This window comes from Daucus carota, chromosome 8 (genome assembly GCF_001625215.2).
Source record: "Daucus carota subsp. sativus chromosome 8, DH1 v3.0, whole genome shotgun sequence".
In the NCBI taxonomy this organism is placed as follows: Eukaryota; Viridiplantae; Streptophyta; class Magnoliopsida; order Apiales; family Apiaceae; genus Daucus; species Daucus carota.
In genome coordinates, this window is record NC_030388.2 from 25,855,055 (window position 1) to 25,877,083 (window position 22,029).

Sequence of the window (22,029 nt, forward strand, 5' to 3'; positions counted from 1 at the left end):
GAACACAAATATTTACTATAGTTGTTGATATGTTTCAAAATTGTCTTCTGAACTTTGAATTATTAATTTCTCGCACTTAGCTTCTGATTGATTCCTCGGGGTAATCAATATATCTTTTACATTTATCATCACTGGATAAAAGTTTTGGTCTAATGATCGACTTTGATACAAAGTACTCAAGCTTCCAATTTTAATTGAGGTCCATCCAGACATGACTCAATTAGCCTGATAAATTATAAACAAAATTTGTCTTCCAGTTATAATCAATAATTTTTATAATAATAAAGTATTATATATTATATTTAAAGTGGATCTAATATATTTTCGTAAAATCAAAATTCTAAATAAATATAAATCTTTAAAAAAACTTGGGATTTTCTACTTCTCAGACGTGACCAATATAACATTCAAAAAGAGAAAGAATTTCAAAACAATTGTTTTACACTTTCTAAGAAGTATTTGTAACTGTAATTGTATATTTTAATTTAGGCAAATGAGACGCACACTTTAAAATATAAATTTATAATTTTTTTCTCAAGATTACATTATCGTAAATACACATAGAAGATCATTTATAAGGTCTAACTATGATTCATGTGCCCGTCGACAAAAATGACATACATTATTTATAAATATATTTTAAATGATTGAATTTTAAGTTTAAAAAAATGAATGAATTTTATAAATATACAAAATTTATTTAAAATAAAAATCATTAACCATGCGTAAAATAAAATAAAAATCATTAACCATGTGTATTATCATTAAAGATCGAGGTATGGCCGCCAGGCCATGCCGAGAAATTTTTATCGAAAATAAAATATTTATATTGAATAGCTTTTTATTTTAAAAAATATAATATATTCGAGTCATAAGATCATGTTTACATATCATAATTAGATATAATTGATCCATTGAGATTATCTTAAAATAAAATGCTTATTACTTATATGCGAGATATTAATCACAAACAAAAACTAAGATTCAATTTATGAGAAATTAAATAATAAAATCAGTTATTTTAATAATATAAATAAATTTAAGAATTTTATGCTATTATTTTTATAGAATAATGATGATATTTGAATTTATTGTCATTAAAGATCGAGGCATGGCCGTCAGGCCATGCCGAGAAATCTTTTATCGAAAAGAAAATATTTATATTGAATAGTTTCTTATATTTGAAATATATAATGTATTTCAGTCAGAATATAATGTTTACATATCATAATTATATATAATGGGTCCATTAGGATTATATTAAAAGAAAATGCTTATTACTTATATGCGAGATATTAATTACAAGCAAAAACTAAGATTTAATTTATGAGAAATTAAATAATAACACCCGTTATTTTGATAATATAAATAAATTTGATAATTTTATACTATTGTTTTTATAGAATAGTGATGATATTTGAATTTATTATCATTAAAGATCGAGTCGTGGCCGTTAGGCCATGCCGGGAAATCTTTTATCGAAAAGAAGATATTTATATTGAGTAGTTTTTTATATTTGAAAAATATAATATTTTTCAGTCAGAAAATAATGTTTACATATCATAATTAGATATAATAGATATAATGAGGCCATTGAAATTATCTTAAAAGAAAATGCTTATCACTAAATATCGAGGCATGGCCAGAAATCTTTTATTGAAAAGAAAATATTTATATTGAATAGTTTCTTATATTTGAAAAATATAATGTATTTCAGTAAGAATATAATGTCTACATATCATAATTAGATATAATAGATATAATGTGGCCATTGCGATTATCCTAAAAGAAAATGCTTATCACTAAAGATTAACGGCCATGCCAATAAATCTTTTATCGAAAAGAAAATGTTTACATTGAATAGTTTCTTATATTTGAAAAAAATAATGTATTTCAGTTAGAAGATAATGTTTACATATCATAATTGGATATTATTATAGTTTTGAAAAAAAAATGTAATAGTTAAAACAATATTATATAATGTATTAGCAAAAATAATACAACAAAAACTTATGATCTCCTTTTTAATATGTGTGTTCGATGGAACGGGAATTTCTAATGAGTATGTTCAATGGAACAGGAACTTTCACAATTTGTTTTGAAAATAACCCAACATATTTATTTGGACCTAAGGATTTATAGTGTGTCTAATCAAAGTAACATTTCATAACAAATTGTTTAATTTATTTGGGCTTAAGGATAAAGAATTTATAATATTTTTTTGGTATTTCCTTTTTTGGATTTCATAAAAAAAATTGACATTGCGACCTACAATCATTTCAGGTTCTAAAAAAAATTGTAATAGTAAAAACTATATTATATAATATATATCTAAAAAAACAACAACAAGCACTTATGATTTAGTTTTTAATAAGTATGATCGATAAATATGTTGCCAAAAAAAATATTTTTTTTGGACAAAAGTTGAATTTTTGTTATGAATATGAACACCTTAAAATAAAAATTATCTTAATAATTAGATTATTATATACTTCAATAATATTATCAAAATAAAAAAATCATCGATTTCCATGCGTAGCGGGCATAAATACTAATGTTCGGGAATGATTCTCACACTGAATCTTGAATCTAGACCACTGTTTAGAAGGAAGAATACCTATCTGAATCAGAAGCCCTTGACAAAATGAAACAACCCATTAGACTTATTTGGGCCTAAGAGCCTAAGGATCCACAATTTGGCAGATGAAAGAAACATTTCATAATAAATTGTGTAATTTATTTGGGCCTAAGAATTAAGCATTTATAATATTTTGTTGGTATTTCATTTTATGGATTTCATAACATAAATTAACATTGCCACCTGTAATCATTTAAGCTTTTCAAATAAATGTAATAATACAAAATATATTCTATAATATATTTCGAAAATAAAACAACCAATTATACAACTCAATCTTCAACAATGTTTTGGGCCTGAAAATCCACAAATTGACAGATCAATGTAACTTTGCATAAGAAATTTATTTTAACTATTTGGGCCTAACAATTGAGAATTTAGAAAAAAAATTGCAATATTTCATAGTACAGCCAAATAGTATAGACATTTAATTTTGACAAACAAAATTTCATAAATGAAAAGAATTAAATATTCAATTAATACACAATATATATAATTATAAATATGTCTTCAATGCAGAGAAGAACAACCGTCACATTAAAAAATGTTGGGGGAAGAATATTGCACAGCACCATAGACTTGACATGTAAATAGACTTGACAGTATCACAGTAAACATGCATGAAAAATGAAAAATCAAATCTTACGCTTACTAACTTATCACTATTCAAACATATATTCCATTCTTCTTTTTCTTCTTCTTTTTACAACTTCTTCGGTATATATAAATAAATATATGTCAACATCTAATTTTGCAAGTTACAAAATATACATTATCGATAACATAATATGTATTTCATAATTTAAAATAACTTAATTACGTTGAAAGGTACTTCTAACAAATATAATAATTAGAATATACAACAAATTTATTGATATACTAAATTGTTTCAAAGAACGACTACTTTTAGGGAAATGTTGAAATATTTTATTTATACTTTCAAAACTATAGTTCCACGCCAGTAAGTTTTTTCCTCAAGTTTCAAACATTTATTTTGAAAATAAAAAGATTACTAAATATAGAGGTTTTGAAAGAATACAAACATAAATGCAGAAGTCATAACGTTTAAACTAAATTTCGATGATACTTCTATATCATTTAAATTCAGTAACTTAACATTAATATGTATGTATTTCTAATATGTATGTTCGATGGAACGGGAAATTTCGCAAATTGCTTTGAAAATAACCCAATAAAATTATCTGCGCCTAAGGATCCACATTATGTCAGGTGCAAGTAACATTTCATAATAAATTGTTTAAATTATTTGGGCCTAAGAGAAGAATCAAGAATTTATATTATTTTTTTTGGAATTTGTAATAGCAAAAACGATAGTATATAATATATTTTAAAAAAAAACACCAACCAATGATTTTTCTTCGAAAAAACATGAATTTCCTTTATAAATATGAACACCTTAATATACCAAATTATATTAATAGTTAGATTATTATATATTTCAATAATATTAATAAACAAAAAAATCATCGATTTCCCATGCGTAGCGGGCCTAAATACTAGTAGTAATAAGGGAACAAATATATGAATTGTTATTGGAAGTGACACAGATTACATGAATCACTAAGGGGGTGTTTGTTTCATGGTTAATGGGCCCGGTTAACGGGAATCGGAACCTTAATCCCATGCATAGTTGTTTGGATTAGTTATTTGGTGCTAGGGAATGAGAACTCCAATCCTCTTAAGTGGTTAAATCATACAAATATATTTAACAATAAATTTGCTCTAAAGCATTGAAACACATTTTGCCTGTGATAACATTCAATCTGATGTACTTTGAGTTATTTAACCTATAAGAGGTAACATCTAATAGCTAAAACAAATCAAAAAACTATTGAGAAGAATATGCAGCAAGGTGAGATAAAATAAGAGCTTATAGTCCGAAAATTGTATGATCACCAGGCTGCAAATATTTTAGCTGTTAGCGGTTAGCTGTTAGCGGATTAAATTAGATGTTTTGACTAGTGGATTGAAATAGATGCTTTGACTAGCGGATTAAATTAGTTGTTTCTCGTAAAACTGTTTGGTTAATAGCTGATTGATTAGCTTTTTCTAACCCAAACCAAAACCTCTAACCCAAAAATCAAAGTAGCTTTTTCAAAATTAGCTTTTTGAGTCCAAACCTCTATTTCAATCCGCTAACTACCAAACACTTGTATTAGCGGATTCTAGTGGTCAAACCTCTAACTCACCTCAAACCTCTAATTTTGCCCCAAATCTCTAACTTCAAAACAGAGCCAATATCATTCTACTTATTGGCTGGTCCGACCTGGAAACACCCCCTGTAACAGAATTGCTACAAGTCGTCCCCTCTTATGGTGATATCCTTTCAAAAACGAGTTAAGAGACTTCATCAACGACTTGTAAGGTGTGGTCTTCAATTCTTGCGTTGGCAGAGTCGATGACTTCCTATTCTCTCTTATTTTCCAAATGGTTTACAACTAGATAGTAAGTCTTAGAGTCCAATATCTCAACTGTGATGTACACCAAGACATCCTCAAGCATTCATCAATGTCAACCAATAAAGACAGATCTTTTGTTAAAATCCAGACCTCTACATGTGAAAGAAAAACTAACGTTCAACAATGTAGACTTGCATCTATTCAAGTCCTGTAGTGATGATCAAGAACTCCTATAAAAAGCCATCCTACATTCCATCCATCCTAAGATACAAAAAAATGTCTCTCGTCTACTTGAACTTACTCCTCATTTTCGGAGCATTGGTTCTCAATTCCCCTTCCCTTGCTATTCGCTATCCAAATCACAAACCCTCACCAGAGCACAATCCATTATCACCAGAGTACGGACAGTTAGTTCACAAGCCACCACCAAAATCCAATCTGCTTTTCCACACACCACCAGTCCCAGTCATTCCACAACCTTCAGAAACGTTTAAGACAAAACCAGTCTGGAATAACAGGCCAAGTCCTGCTGCTAAAGCTCCCGTGTATCCTGGTGATAAACCGCGTGCACCACCACCACCGTCTACTCAAGAAGCATTGACAGCCTATTTTCACCACCCTGGACACCTTCCAGCAGAGAAAACAGGAAACTAGACAAACCTACACTACATTAAATTCAACCATCCGATCCGCCATGCTATGCAACTAGTTTGCTAGAAATCAAAGTTTCTGAATCCATATGTTATTATCAGCCAAAACATTCTCCTTTGTGGATCAACGCTCCTAAGGTCGCTAGTATCACGTCCTAGTGACCAAAGAATAAGTCCTATATATCAAGTATTCTAGACGTTTGAGTCTAAATTACATATTAGTTCTTTCTTTTATTTGCCTATAAAATAGATTATACACACTCTTGTACTTGTCAATAAAACCATCTGCTCTACTGTATATGTATCTCAGAATGTGACCTTAGTTCATCATGAATAACAAAAAACTACAACTCAAACCTTCTTGTATGCGAAGCTTGTCAAAGAAGATGGTGCTCTTTCAAACAACTATGCGCACACATCAATATTTAATACTCCCTCCGTTAGGATATAATAGACTCTTTACTTTTTTTCACGACTTTTTTTCAAATACTTTTAAGAGTTTTGACCGCATACTTATAAATATTATTTTCAAAATCCATTTTTGTGAATAAAAATATTAGTAGTATCAAACTTTTATTCTAAAAAGAAAATTTTAAAAATAATATTTATAAGTGTGCGGTCAAAGCTCTTAAAGGTACGTGAAAAAAAGTCAAATGACTATTATATCCTGACAGAGAGAGTAACATTTATAGAAGCTTGTGAATTCATTGTCATTGTGTCCCATAAACTGGGCTTTAATAACTCACCTTGCTCATGGACTAAATCTGCCCTTTCAAGTGTCCATGTATCTGAAGTTGTTGTATTTGGGAATCAAGCTAGCTCTGAATTGTCAGTATAATTAGATGTTTATATAGGAATGCATTGTCTTAGTCTTTGATTCGGTTTAGGCTTTTTAGAGCAAAAATCACTTTCTGAATCCCAGTTATGAAATCTTTCTTGCAGAATTCAGACTCCAATTACATATTTGGCCTAGTATTCTTGGAGAAGAAATCGCCTGTGGACTCTGATTAGGTTTAATTACTCTTAACTGAACCAAACTAGATTTATTTGCAACATCCGAACCAAAATGCCTCTTTACTCCTTGAACCTACTAGTTTATGAGTGCCGAAAAATACACATATTTCTTAGAATACAGAAAACAGAGTGTACATATAATTTCGGTCGACATAGATGACCACTCATCCATGCATACAAAAGATTACTAATACAAAAATCAAGATTTCAAAGTATTAGTGGAACTTTGTTAGGCAGTTTAAGCACCTGCAGTAGTCCCAGTGGCCAACTTGGTGCATATACATATCAAGATATTGAAATATCAGTAGTATACTTTATTACATGATTCCCATGCATGCACATGACGTATCAATCATTTTGATTTGTGACTTCAACACTAAATCCACTTGATAGATTCATGGATATTAAATTTTACATAGGAGGAGACAAGTGTGTGAAGATAACAGATTTACTAATCATGTTTCAGATTCTGCTCACATCCAGTAGTAAATTACCACCCTCATATTTTACCTATATTATTTACACGAGTCAGTCTCTGATTCTCAATAAAACTACTTTCTATTTTCATTACTATAGTAATTATTATTACTGAAATTTTCTGTAAACAAGCTTGTAATCTCGTAACAAATCTCTGGTCGAGGGACGAGGGAAAATTAACTAAGCTTGTCTGTTTATTTTCTGTCTCAACAAACTAGCTAAAAGAAACATCTTTAGGCACATGCTCTAATTAAGATGAAGTAAAAATTAGTGAGAGTGGGTTGGTGGTGTATCTGCAATCACAAAACGTAATCTCAATCAGATCAATTTAAGTACTTAATTATACTTAGTGCTCCACTAATCCAACTTCACTCTGGATCACTATTCTTTCCGATTTTAAGCATGCATTCACATTTCAAATTTTCTACTTTCCTCATACTTTTAGTAAAAGAATGTCTTAAGGTCCATAATATCGTTCAACACTTGTCTAATCACCTTATAAAATACTGCAACTCTTGTTGAAAATCATTACAAACACTGCAATTGTATAAGCAAAACAAGAAAAAGTATTTGTCAGGTAGTGATCCCACACTCCTATAAAAACCCATGCAGTATCACTCAGAAGTTACAACATTAAGCAGCAACACAGAGCAATGTCTCTTAAACTACTACTCTTCATTGGGGTGGTGGCTCTTGCCACTTCTTGCCTGGCTGAGCTAAAATTGCCGATTCATGAGAAACCACAACCGGTTCACAAACCACCATCATTTCACAAGCCACCCGTTTATGAGCTAGAAGGACATCATAAACCACCATTTCACAAGCCACCTGTGCATAAACCCCCGGTTTATGATACAGAAGAACTTCACAAACCACCATTTCACAAGCCACCAGTGCATAAACCCCCGGTTTATGATACTGAAGAACTTCACAAACCACCATTTCACAAGCCACCAGTTCACAAACCTCCGTCAGTTAATTATGAAACAGAAGAACTTCACAAACCACCATTCCACAAGCCCCCAGTGCACAAACCACCAACAGTTGATACCGAAGAACTTCACAAACCACCATTTCACAAGCCACCAGTGCACAAACCCCCGTCAGTTAATTATGAAACTGAAGAACTTCACAAACCACCATTCCACAAGCCCCCAGTACACAAACCACCAACAGTTGATATCGAAGAACTTCACAAACCACCATTCCACAAGCCCCCAGTACACAAACCACCAACAGTTGATACCGAAGAACTTCACAAGCCACCATTCCACAAGCCCCCAGTACACAAACCACCATCAGTTGATCCCGAAGAACTTCACAAACCACCATTCCACAAGCCCCCAGTACACAAACCACCAACAGTTGATACTGAAGAACTTCACAAACCGCCATTTCACAAGCCACCAGTACACAAACCCCCTTCAATTAATTATGAAACTGAAGAACTTCACAAACCTCCATCTCACAAGCCCCCACATGTTCCTGAACTACAAGAACACCACAAACCACCTTCTTACAAGCCCCCAGTACACAAACCACCTGTAGCTTTCCTGGCAGGAAATGCGCGTAAAACTCTACCTAGACAGCAAATAGAGGGCACAGTTAATCCCGAGGGAGTGAAGCCAGAAGGACATCACAAACCACCATTTCACAAGCCACCAGTTCATCACCCATAGAGAGGTACCAGTGCAAGAGCTTGCATGATCAAGTTGCATAATGTATCCCTAATGAGTTACTAGTAATGTTTGGTCTGAAATAAGAGAGTTGCTGCTTAATGAACTTTAGCTTCATATAACCAGTATCAATCATCGTCTGTATTGAGAATGCTTGTAAGATGAGCAATAGCTCAATGCATTTTTTTTTTGCATGTTTTAAATTATGAGTGTGTTGTTCGTTGAGTAACTTCTTGTAATCTGTATGACACATGTGTGCATTTTGTTCAATTATATTCAAATTTTCACACTATAATCTAATAAGTATTAAACAAATTAAAATTTTAAATAATCATTATAAGTGATAATATATATAGATATATAGATATATCTACATATTTATAAAATAGTTCACGTACCAATTTAAATTAGTACTTGTATATAATAAAAAGTAAAGAATAAAATCAGATTTATTATAACTAATTTTGTGACATCATAAATATTTTGCGAGAGATTTTAAATGGAAAATTATTAGAATTAATATAGTGAATTAAAAGAGATGCCGGCGAGTGATTTTTTTAAATAAATTTATTATATATTTACTTGAAGTGTTATATTTTATGTATGATTCTTATAGGATTTCAAACTTAAGCCTCGAGAGCAAATTGTAAAAATGCATCTATAGGATTTTAGGCAAATTATTTGAATTATGCTACATGTTTAATAGATTAATATTGAAATTATAATAGTATTTGTTGAGATCAGATGACTTCGTTATAATTTGGGTTGGAATTATAAAAGGTATTAAAAAGATGTTGCAAATGAGGAGCGGAGTGGAAGGGGATTCTCGAACGTGACTTTGAAAGAATTGAACTGGCTGAGTTTCGAATAAGTGTAAGAGATCAACGTACAAGCCCAATACTTCAATTTCTAGAAGCCTTACTTTCACGATGGGTTAAGAATTTACATTGAGCCTAATCTAATTTAGAAGCCCAAAATGACAATAGAAATTTGGGTTAAACGAGAAAATTTTAGAGTGTTGCAGCATTTTTGATGAAATTGATTAGTATAATGGTTGTCCTTTGATGATGCTGTACTTTGATCATCAATAAAGTCGATTTGAGTTGTAGCTTGCTTAGAAGCGGTAAGAAATTATGCTTTTATTGTATTTTGCTGATTAATTATTGTTCACATGTTTATGTTGGTCGGTACTCCCTCTGTCCCAATCAATTTTATACAGTTTCCTTTTTGGGACGTCCCATCATTTCTATACATTCTAAATATAGTAACTTTTAATAATATAAAACATTATTACACCCACTTCTTTCTTCCACTATCTCCATTCTATAATAATATAAACACTATTACATCCACTATTTTCCTCCACTATCTCAAATCTATCATTAAATATAAATGGGTCCTACCACTTTACTCACTTTTCATCTCACTTTACTCACTTTTTACATTTTTTCTTGGTCTCCATGTCCAAACCAAATGTATACAATCTACCGGGAGGGAGGGAGTATATGATACCCATGATGGATTTGGTGGTTTTGTAAGTTATAGTGTTTTTTATTGAAGAAAATTTTGGCTTTATATACAGGGCAGATGATGGGTTTGAGTATTCCCCCTTCACCTTTTTTAGTTGTCATATTTTTATTTTATTGATCAAATTGATTAATTTTTGACCAAAAAATATAAGTCACCTTTTCTTTGAAAACTACATATTAAAATAGATTAAAAATTATTTCTGATAACATATTTTTTTTCTATTTTATCAATTAATTAAATTTCAGTCAAATTTTGGTTAATTTGACCGGCACAAAGCCAAATGTGATAATTATCGTTTGTGTTGTGGGTGGTGTTTGCGCAAAGGTCGTGTTTATATTTAAATTGGAAGTGGATAAATTGATGGAGCAATAAAAATAGGGTTTGTCTAGTGTGGTGTGGTTGGTGTGAATGCAGGGGCTATCATTATTATTAAAAAAATATAAGTCAATCAAAACATAGAAAAAGTATCAAATTTTGTGTTTATTGTGAGCCCATAGACACACACTAGAAAAACCAATAATAATACGGTTTTTCTATGGTGTGCCCATGGACACACAATAAGCCCTAACTCCTATGAGTTTGGAGCATTTTTATTGGTCATCTAATCATAAATAAGAATGGCCCCCCTACATTTACATCAAGTCCACCAATCAAAATCCACCAAAACCATCAATTTTAATGTATAATGTGTGCCCATGGGCACACACTAGACAAACCCATAATAATATGGTAAAGTAAAAGATCGACTAGAATATTGAAGGACTTTTCAGTTTATATAAACCCATGCAGCATGATAAGCGACAAACTAGTCATAGGTGCTTCCGCTTGGTCAAATTCAAAACCCCCAATGTATCTGAGTCGTATCGCGACCCAATACATCGTCCGCATACGAAACATTCAACATACATCACTTCTCTATTCTCATTAAATTTACTGTCGGTCAAATTAATACTCCCTCCACCCTTTTTAGTTGTTACATTTGGTTGTGCCGGTTAAATTGATAAAAATTTGATTGAAACTTATTAATATTTTATCGATTGGAAAGGTAAAAAAAAAAATTCACCGGAAATAACTTATAATCTACTTTAAGATGTAGTGGGTGTTTGGGAGCATGGTTTATGAGCTTAAAAGTCCAAAAGTCTATTTCCACTTATTACTTGTGCATTTGGCAAACGTGAGGAAGTGCTTAATTAAACGAAAAGAAGCTCAGAAAAAAGTTAGGTTTCCTACCTTTTTTTTGGACTCAACTTCTGCTTCTTTCGATTTCTAATTGAAAATGACTTCAAAATTGCCAAACTAGTACCAACTTATAAGTTAAACACTTAAAAAACTTAAATTCACAGTATCCAAACACTTTTGGTAGCTTATAAGTTCAAACCAATTTCTCACTTCTAATCCAATTCTTTACTTTAAGCAATAAGTCACTTCTTTTAAGCTCAGCCAAACGGCCCCGTAATTTTCAGTTTTTTAAAATAATGAAAGAATGACTTATAATCTTTGGTCAAAAGTTAGTCAATTTGACCAACAAAAATAGAAATAAGACAACTAAAAATAGACGGAGGAAGTATAATTCAAACAATACATCCCCTCTTTTTATTTATATGATTTACGCATTTGAGCAGGGTTGGATAGCTCAATGGTGAAGAACTTATTCCTGTCGTCCCAAGTCTTGGTTCGACTTTGGCTCACCATTTCTGACAACATATAAGGCTATAATGTCAAGGAACCAGTTACTCTAAAACCTCAAGGTGTTAGAGAATGGCCCTTTCCAGGATCTTATATTCTAACATTCCCCCTCACTCGAGAGCCCATTTATGGGTCGAAGAGTGGATCACGGGCGCTCATCTTTGGAGCATTAATTTGCCATTCGTGCCACTATAAATTGTGAGAATATTGGGGGTGGCAGGGATCGAACCCGAGTCCTCCGCCAACCTGGTTCTGATACCATGTCAAGAAACCAGTTACTCTAAAACCTCAAGGTGTTAGAGAATGGCCCTTTTCAGGATCTTATATTCTAACATATAAGTCATATTTATCAAAAAATAATATGATTTACACATTTGGAAAAAAACATGTAAATGGGGACGGATTTTGAAAAAGGATTCTACCAATACTCAGACCAGTTTTCTTCTTCCTCCAGTTTCTCATAGTTTGTTCATGACAAAAATTTACAGGATTGGTTAACAGAACACTAAAGCAGACAAGATAGGATGCATTGTAACCAGGGCCGGCTCAATCAAATTTGGGGCCCTAAGCAAAATCTGAAAATGAGGCCCATACATATTTATATATAATTTTTTTGGTGTAATATAAATTTATTATTATAAAATCCTTACCTCAATGTTGGATGTTGAATGATGAAGATGAGAAAGGTACCAAAAAGGATTACAACTGTTTAGTATCTTACATATGAACTGATGCACACAGTGAAAGCTAAAAAGACAAATTGAAAGAGTAATTTTTTATTCTTAATATTTTATCATTTATATAAACAAAGAAAAAAAAACTAAGTAATTTTAATATTGATAATTAACATTTACTTTAATAAACTTGATATTACATTTAACTAGCAAAATTATTTATGACACATACTTGTCTTTAGACTTCTTTTACGTCTGTTACTATTATTTTTTGTATTTGATTCTATACATTTTGTACATGAAATATATTGATAAATGGTATAATATTTTCATCACAATTATCCGTGATATATATTTTAATTTTTTTGAACAAATATTTATATAAATATGATAAATTTTATTTATAGAAACATGATAAAATAATTTATATTTCAAAAATATTTCAATTAAATGATAAATAATTTAATTATTCTAATTTTTAAATAATAAGTCATTTTATATTATTAATTAAATGTATTAAAGAAATTAGAATTGTTTGATAAAATTTTGTTTTCAATAAATTTTTTATTAAAACAAATATTAATATTTGTGTATACATATATATAAAGGGATTTTAAATTTTTGGGGCCCTTTTTGGTTTGGGGGCCCTAAGCAACTGCTTAGTTTGCTTTAAGGTAGAGCCGGCCCTGATTGTAACTACAATTCCTGAACACAGAATTCAGATAAAATCTGTAATAAGATGGTAGATCGTAATCGGTGTACAAGACATCGGACCAATAATGTTTATAGAAGGAAAGGTAGTTCGGCTGAAACACATTGATTTGGTTCTGGATGCCGAAACGAGGTGTGTGCTTGAAGCATTGCAATAGGCTGCAGGAAAAGGTCTCCAGTTTGTTTGTGTTGAGACGGACTCGTTGTTAATTAACAGTTCAAGCTCTGCAAAATCGAATAACCAGTGTGCTAGAGATTGATCGTGTAGTTGAGGACTACTTGAATTACTTACAAGAGTACCTTCATTTTTCGGTAATGTATGTTCAAAAACAAGCAAACAAGGATATTTTTCGCTAATATATGTTCAAAAACAAGCAAACAAGATTATTCATAAACCGGCAATATATTCTTGTTTAATTAGCTGCTTTCAGTTATTTACGTTTCCTCCACATATGTTTAATTAGCTGTTTTCAGTTATTTACGTTTCCTCCACGTATGTTATTGGAGACTATTATGTACGATGATTTATCTTAATGAAATAATTTTGTTAAAAAACAAACATCAGACCAATAACATATAAAATCAGAAAATAAAACGAGATGAAATGAAATGCATTAATCTTCACCTAGCAGTACTCGAATCATCAGTTAAATTCAAAAGCTCTTCCAAATACTCAGCACCCAAGTCCTCAAACACAACATTATCTAACATTTTCACTTCCCCTAAGTTGGTCTTACTACTCGTCCTGTTCAAATTTCTTCTCCTCATCGAATGCTTCTTCTTCAAGGCCACCACTGGTGAACAACCCTCCTCGCAACTCTGCTTCATGTCGCGCAAAGATTCTCGAACTCTCTCCACTGGAAAATTCAGAATTGCACCCGAACCACGCACCGAAAATGCAGCTTGATCATAGGCCAAAGCAGCTTGCTCTGCACTGTCAAATGTGCCAAGCCAAACCCTCACTCCATTTCTCGTCGAATCTCTTATTTCTGCTGCGAATTTTCCCCAAGGCCTTCTTCGGACACCTCTGTAAGATTTTTGTTTATTTTGTACCAAAGTTTTCTCGCGTGTTGAGCTAGCTTCGTCGTTAATTAGTGATGATTTTTCCTGTTCTGCTTGTGACAGGACTTTGTACAGAAGCATTTCTTCCGAATCGTTTATGTTGAACGGAAGATAATTGTTGGAATTTTCCGGGGATCCGAACGAGGATTCGGGGGAGTAACTAGAATTCGAAAGATGGAGAAGTGATGCATCCATTTAGATTTGTTGGGAATATTTGATTGTAAGAACTAAGAAGTAGTTATTAGATTTGTTCATGTTTCTTGTGGCTGCTATGAATATATAGGAGTGAGGTGGTTTAAAATGGATATTAAATGCATTAATGGACTAATAAGATGATGGACTTTGAATGGGTTGAAAACAGTAAATTGGAAAAAAAAAAAATGAATGGATGAGATGGGGAGATGGTCAAAAACGAGAAAAATGCACGCACGAGTCGGGTGAAATATGTACCTCGATTGGATTTGTCAACAAGATGAACAATTGAACATGCATTGATTTCTTTTTCAACCGCCTTATAATTTCTCTCGTGTGATTCTTCTTTTAAAAGTTTGCCCAGTGAGTTAATCAATACAAACTATCTGGTGTCTCGAACTATCTTGTGTCTCGATTTATATTCGGCTCAAAATATGATAAAATCTCATATTTATTTTAAAGATGATCTAAATCTGACGGAAAAATTAAGTCAGATGACCCAATATGAGCACTCCTATATGTGATCACATTAGTTCTCATATTTCATAATATGGTCCTACCTGAATATGATCTACCTACATAAAATCATAAGTTTTAATTTAAAATTATTATATTTTATAATATTATGTTTATTTAGGCTAAAAAAAATATTTGAATAACTGAAATAATAATGATATTTAATGTTATTATATCATATTTGGTGGAACATAAATTACGCGGTTAAAAAATAAAAAATATGATATTGAATCATATTCCGTTGAGATCTGACCTCAAATACCCGAGATCGGTTTATATCAGAATAAAATATCATGAACTCAAATCTGGTCAAACTAAAACTAATATGATTCCATGGCAAAAAAAAAAAAACTAATATGATTCATTGACAAATCATTGGCATCCCAAAAAAATGGCACGAATAACAATTTTGATAACAAAGCACTCGACAAAGATTCATCCAAAAAAAGTTGATCTCGGTTTTATTAGAAAACAAAAAACTATTATGGGAGAGTGAAAGGGGTAGCAACTCCAATGGACTCCTCAAACAAGCTCTTAACTCTAAAATTTAGGAGGATATGAAAAATTAGAGCTCCAATGGGCTCCTAATAGCTCTTAAAAATTTAAGAGTTTCATCTCTTTCCTTTCTTTTAAAGAGTATCTAGATGCTCCTAACTTATTTTCATTGAATAAGAAAATCACTTCCTTTTATTTCTATTCACTTCTCTCTCCAACTTTTCTCTCAAATAATAATAAAAATATGAGTTAAGAGCAACTATGAAAAATAGCATTGGAGCTCACACGTTATTCAATGTACTAACTCATTACAAGCCACATTTTATATTATTGTTTAAGGAATGATTTAGAAACACCATTGGAAATGCTCTTAAGTCTTAATAGGTGAAGGTGAAGAAAGGAGAAGCGCTAGTTTTTGAGTCAGACTCTTAAAACACTAATTTCAGAGAGGATAGTAAAGTTGAAATATGATATATATTTTTTTAGCGGTTTATGCTCGAAAAAGACTCAGTTTGATTTCTTGCAACTCTTAATATTTTTATAATTATTATCAACATGGAAACAAATTTATAATTCAAAAATGGATATTTCTGATTCACTCTCGACGGGAAAATGTTAAAATGCAATATATAACTTCTACCACTATCATTATGTTAGATTACCACTTGTTAATTTTATCTTATATCTTCTCAATAAATTTAATAAAAGTAAATATATATATATATATATATTTGTAGTTTACATACATTATTGTAATAACTATCATCACTATATACTAATGGATTACATGTTCGTATAATAATTTTATGTAAATTCTATATTTCACTAAAGAAAAATAGAAAAATAATGCATGACATTCATTGAATATAAAGTTCTAGAATGGTCGTACTGACGTCCTGCAGTTATAGTAGTAGTATTCGTATAAACTTTAGCGGTAGGAGAGTGACCACTGCTTATTCAGTTGTTCTGGTCCACAAGGGTTGCTGGTATCTTTGAAAGGGCGCAACATTTCTTTAATTTCTTTAATATAAGAAACTATTTGTCATTTTCATTACTTCAATTATTCTTATGATTGTTCGAAGAAAAATGTACAACTTTCAAAATTATTTCTAATAACGGGTTATCGATTAATTATAAATATATTTTCATAAATACAAGGAATCTCTCATATATTTGATTAATAATAATATAAAACCTAGTGTATTTATCAATTAAACATTCCCTAATGAATTCAAATTACATAAAAATTAACTTCCTATTAATTAATAACCAAATAAACACTTATAATTACCATTATCCTCGCCTTAATAAGTTAATGGGACGACGGATCAACACACAATGCCATTAATAGGAAGACGAGCATGACATGATAGAATCTGCATAAATAGATACTGTATCAGCTTCTAGAATTCAAGATGTTAATATTGGAAATTTCGAAAACCGATGGACTATTAGATCAATATTTTGTTTTAAAATTGTGTCGGATCTATAGAGGAAAAAAAAGTTACAAAATTGTATTAATAATAAAGTTTAGAAGAAAATTGTTTATGCGTTCTTTATTTCTAATTTGTTTCATGTTAACGTATTTTATATTTAATTTATTTCATATTAACATATTGTATTGTGTTTGGTTATTGATGGTTTTCTACAGGGTATTGGTTACAGATATATTTATTTTAGAAAAATAAAAACCATGAATAAATTATACTCTATAATTAGAATCAACATTTACTTAAAATTCATATCATATGTCTGAAAATTTTGGTGTATTTGTGTCTTCAATGTTGAATGACGAAATTTAGCCAAAACAAAATGTTGAATAACGAAAATAAAAAATTACTGTCAAAATCATTAATCAGTAGGCAAAAATTAAAGTCACTCCATGTATTCTTGTTCAAAGATGCAGTGCTCCCTGTTTTCTTCTAGACAACTTGTATTTATGTCTTCTTTGTTTTTGTGCAAATTAATGGATAACCAAGACGTCTCTGCTTTGTCTTTGACTTCCTTGGTTGAATCACCGAATACGTCATCTTCTTCATTCCTCTCCAAGGAAGGAAGTGGAATATTTTGAGGTTATGCGGGGATCCACTAACATAAATTTTGCCTGGTCTGGTCCCTTGAAAATTTATTTTATGATTTGTTACTCTTTCCAAATCATGAATACACAGTCAAAATCGAATCTTGCTTGCGTCCAACAATTCATTGACATGATCCGGGTAAATTTACAATTCAATAAAATATAATAAGATACCGCGTTCACTTGTCTGAAATAAAATTTATATGTGAATTGAATTCGGGAATGATTGAAAAAAATATTTATAATTCTCATTACTTCAATCATATTATTTCAAATTATTAATCTAATTCGCAAATTTTGGTAATCAACATTCAATTATTTATATTTATGTAAATCTAAGCGGTACACCCGTAGACTGTATGCTCACGGAGGAATGAACAAAACCGCAAAAACAATCAAGATGAATATAATTATGAAAATGTTGATCTTCATGGAACTTACTCCCTTTGTCCTGATATGTTGTTTTAAGTTCATTATTTGTCCGTGTTTTAGAAATGTTATAAAATATAATCTCATAACAATTTTGTGAAAAAATTGAATAACTATTTAAATGTCAAATGTTTATTTGAAAAAAATATATTATTAAATTATATTTTACAACAATCTTAAAATACATGTGAAAAGTAAAGTGAACAAAGGGAGCAATTCTATTATATAGAGTATGACAAATGAAATATTTATTTCAAACTCAATCAATAAAATGATCCTTCACGAAACTTCTATATCACAATTAGTGCACTCATCATGCATTAATCACAAAATGTGATAAGCGACAGTTACAGTCATTAAATATATAAGAGTATCAGTGTATCTTTATAACGCTTTATTGATATTAATTGTATATTCATTTTTGTTTTATCTTTTAAAATTTTATTTTTGTACAAAACTTTTATTTTAATTCTAAAAAATGTCATAGAATATAGAATAAATTTTTTATCAAATTTTATATGACAACTTTTAGTTGATTTCCTCCTACAAATAATAATGAGGCCCCTCTGCATATACACTAATTTTCTAATTAAAATAAGTCATCTAACTAAAATCAACCAAATTGATATTTATAATAATTTTAATATTATTAAAAAATATATAATAATTAAAATTATAATACAACACATAAATAATTAAAAGTTACTTGATAAATGTGAATATTTCAATTACCTTGTTAGTAATTAATGTATTGTTACAATAACGATGCATTATATACAAAAAAATTAGATATAATAAATGCTTAAAATTCATTCAGATCAGAACCTGTGCCCTGAGGGCACAGGTTAGACAGCCCCTAATCACAAAGGATATGATCACCGTAGATCAGAATATGATCACCCTGAATTAACAAATACGAGAATGTTAAATTACACACCCCATTCCGGTCAAATCTTTAAGTTTGGCTTGTGCATAGAAATTAAAAAATTATGTATAAAGTAGTGGGAAAATGAAAGAAAAATAGAATGTATTGATTTTTAATGTATAAAATGGAGATAGTGAAGTAAAAATAGTGAGAAAAAAAGAAAATGGGAAGATAATAAGACTCATTAACTATTTTTGATGCGTTTCAAAATCAAAAAATTGAACAGAACAACTTAAAAAATTATAAAGAAATGATCGGGACACACGGGAGCATAATCTGTATATACCCCTTTCTTCGTGGGTCAAAGATGAGTTCACCACGTGGTGGTCAAGACCACGACTCTAAATTAGGGGAGAGCGGATTCGATTTCGGTGCGGTTTTTGGAAAAAATCGCAATCGGAATCGCATGCCCGCGATTTTAAAAATCAAAAACCTCAACCGCAACCTCATTGTCGGTTTTGGTTTCGGTTTCAAAACTTCGGATTCGTTTTTTATCGGTTCGGTTTCAGTTAAAAAACCGCATGAAAAAAAAAGAATAAATTGTTATACATGAACAACTAAAACTAAAGCCAAAATCAGATTTCACTGGTGTTAAGTTTTTGCAGGTCTCTTTTATCGTTTTCCTGCAGTGAATTTTACACTTTCATACAAGTTTAAGCATAAAGGAACCAGAATTCATAGAATCCCACAAACTTAGTGAATAGAGGATGGCTTCTGCTGTGCTTCACCAAATCAACTGTAAATCAGGCTAAGAATAAGATTCATACATAAATTTAAAATCTAAATTTTTTATATAAATTATAAATACTATATATATAATATATATATTATATAGATATAATATTTTAAAAATCGGATCGGTTCGGTTTTTTTCGGATCGGTTTCTAGCTATAACCGGAACTGAATATTCAGTTTCGGGTTCGGTTTGTAAATTTTAGGTTCGGTTTTATACGGTTCGGTTTTAAGCGATTTTTAGCGGTTTCGATTTCGGTTTCGGATTTATTCGGATTCTTGCTCACCCCTGCTCTAAACAACAGAAAGTTACATGCTTCGAACGTGTCGAAACTTATGGGGCCAACGGGCTCCGAGGGAATCAGAAATTTTTATACATATATATAATAATTATCAAAAAAGAAAGAAAAATGATTCATACGTAGGACTGATATTTAATATATAGAGTAATTATAATAAGAAAAATAATAGATATAATAATTTTTATATTATAAAATTTTATTTTTAATAAATTTTAAAATGCAAGTGTAAAAGAACTGGTCGGATTAGTATTTAAATATGTAAAACTTCATCACGTTAAACCCTAGTTTCTTCATCAACGAGGTGGATGGGAATCTAAGGAGGCAATCAAAAATGGCACATTGTATTTTGAGTCCTAGTCCAAGAGCGTACATGTGTTTAGACGTTTTATGCACCATATATACAGTTTTGTGATCATTTGATAAATATCGAGTTTAAAATAACTATTTATCTCTTCAACAAATTTTTTTAGCTAGGTGGTCGAAATGAATTTTTACACGATTAATTATCATAGATGTTAAAAAAATATTATAATTAATACATATATATGTTATAATCATGATTACTGAAAATTTATGTTGTATAAGAGATCTCAGCATAAAATTGCATGTTATATAAGAGGTCTCGAAATACATCTGCTCGGATAGGCGTCCACAATTAAGCATTTATTGTTAAATTTAGCAAATCAAGTGCTTAAATTTCCAATTCCAAGGATACGGATATATGCAGATTATAAATTTGCACTCAAGTACAGTGTACAGGCTAAGAATAAAAATACTGTCTTTTGATAATTTGCTGCTGAATTTTTTATAAAAAAAATTCTGTTTTAAGATGATATTGTGCTCTAAACTCTTGCACTTCGTGTGATCTTAACACACAAGTGTCACCTCGGGACGACATTTTTAGCTCACATAAATTATCTTTGTCGCACTATTTATTTTGATGGAGTGTGACAAAATAAACAGGTAAAACATATTCCTATGCCAGTCTAATCGATGTTGGGGACTTGGGGTAATACATCGTGATCGGTGTGATACGAGTATCTGATCGAAAGATGCTCTATCACAAAGAATAAAGAAATCATGCTAACTGGCAATTTCTTCCAGCAAAAGTGACTACTGAGTTGAACATTCTTTGCGAGTCTCGTGCGTGGAAAATTTCATAAGAGTCGAGAATTTTTTGTTGGGATAGGACTGATAGAACTTTTTTTTGGTGAAGAGAGGGACAGATGGAACTTTAGTAGTTCATCATTCTGTATTTTAGTTGGTGTTTAGATCGTGACTGGTAACAAAAATCAGGATTGAGAATTGAAAAATGAGAATGAGAGGTATAAGAATTAGTATTGTCAAGCGGAATGTAGAGAATGATTTATCCTCCAAGTAGAATTGTGGTTCTCATTCCTTGATATAAAACTGCCAATCCAAACAAAAACATAGTTTGGTGTTCCGATTTCATAGCCTGTTTGGGAATCGGGATTTCATTTGAATTACTTGATTTGATTAAATAAGCTGTTTGAGAATTTAGATTTGGATTTCATTTGAAATCCACACGTTCAAATATTAGTATAAATTTGAGAATTTGAAATGAAAACTCAAATCCTGTCATTTAAATCCATCGTTTGAAATAAAATGCAGGTTTCCAAACGGCCTCTTAACTAAATTCATTAATGATGAACCAAACTGAGGTGACGTTCGAGTATGATTGATGAAAATAGCTACAGAAAATGGAAAAAAACCAAAAGTCTGACATCGTGGTGTTGGACGACGACCACGAAGGAAGTACACGGCAGAAATTCGAGATTTGTCTCAAAATGGACAGCAACTGT

The 22,029-nt window shown here is 30.9% G+C and overlaps 3 protein-coding genes across 4 annotated transcripts; 2 read left to right on the plus strand and 1 right to left on the minus strand.

The window, feature by feature from the left end:
* Positions 1-5,334: 5,334 nt before the first annotated feature.
* On the plus strand, positions 5,335-5,712 carry LOC108198432 (proline-rich 33 kDa extensin-related protein-like). Its single transcript, XM_017366187.1, has one exon. The coding sequence runs from the start codon at positions 5,335-5,337 to the stop codon at positions 5,710-5,712; it is 378 nt and encodes a 125-aa protein (XP_017221676.1).
* A 2,140-nt stretch (positions 5,713-7,852) lies between these two features.
* On the plus strand, positions 7,853-9,145 carry LOC108197755 (repetitive proline-rich cell wall protein). 2 transcript variants are annotated; one of them, XM_064083447.1, is made up of 2 exons: positions 7,853-8,027; positions 8,091-9,145. In XM_064083447.1, the coding sequence occupies exons 1-2, from the start codon at positions 7,853-7,855 to the stop codon at positions 8,876-8,878; spliced, it is 963 nt and encodes a 320-aa protein (XP_063939517.1). In that variant the 3' UTR covers positions 8,879-9,145. The 2 variants fall into 2 exon arrangements, with proteins under 2 accessions (XP_063939517.1, XP_063939516.1); XM_064083446.1 differs by having other exon boundaries at positions 7,853-9,145.
* Positions 9,146-14,066: 4,921 nt separating this feature from the next.
* LOC108198802 (ethylene-responsive transcription factor 1B) lies at positions 14,067-14,836 on the minus strand. Its single transcript, XM_017366579.2, has one exon. The coding sequence runs from the start codon at positions 14,731-14,733 to the stop codon at positions 14,098-14,100; it is 636 nt and encodes a 211-aa protein (XP_017222068.1). The 5' UTR covers positions 14,734-14,836; the 3' UTR covers positions 14,067-14,097.
* Between the last annotated feature and the right edge of the window lie 7,193 nt (positions 14,837-22,029).

Bases quoted from the DNA above. Each gene is read 5' to 3' on its own strand.
- LOC108198432 (XM_017366187.1), top strand. From the start codon at position 5,335: ATGTCTCTCGTCTACTTGAACTTACTCCTCATTTTCGGAGCATTGGTT.
- LOC108198802 (XM_017366579.2), bottom strand. From the start codon at position 14,733: ATGGATGCATCACTTCTCCATCTTTCGAATTCTAGTTACTCCCCCGAA.
- LOC108197755 (XM_064083446.1), top strand. From the start codon at position 7,853: ATGTCTCTTAAACTACTACTCTTCATTGGGGTGGTGGCTCTTGCCACT.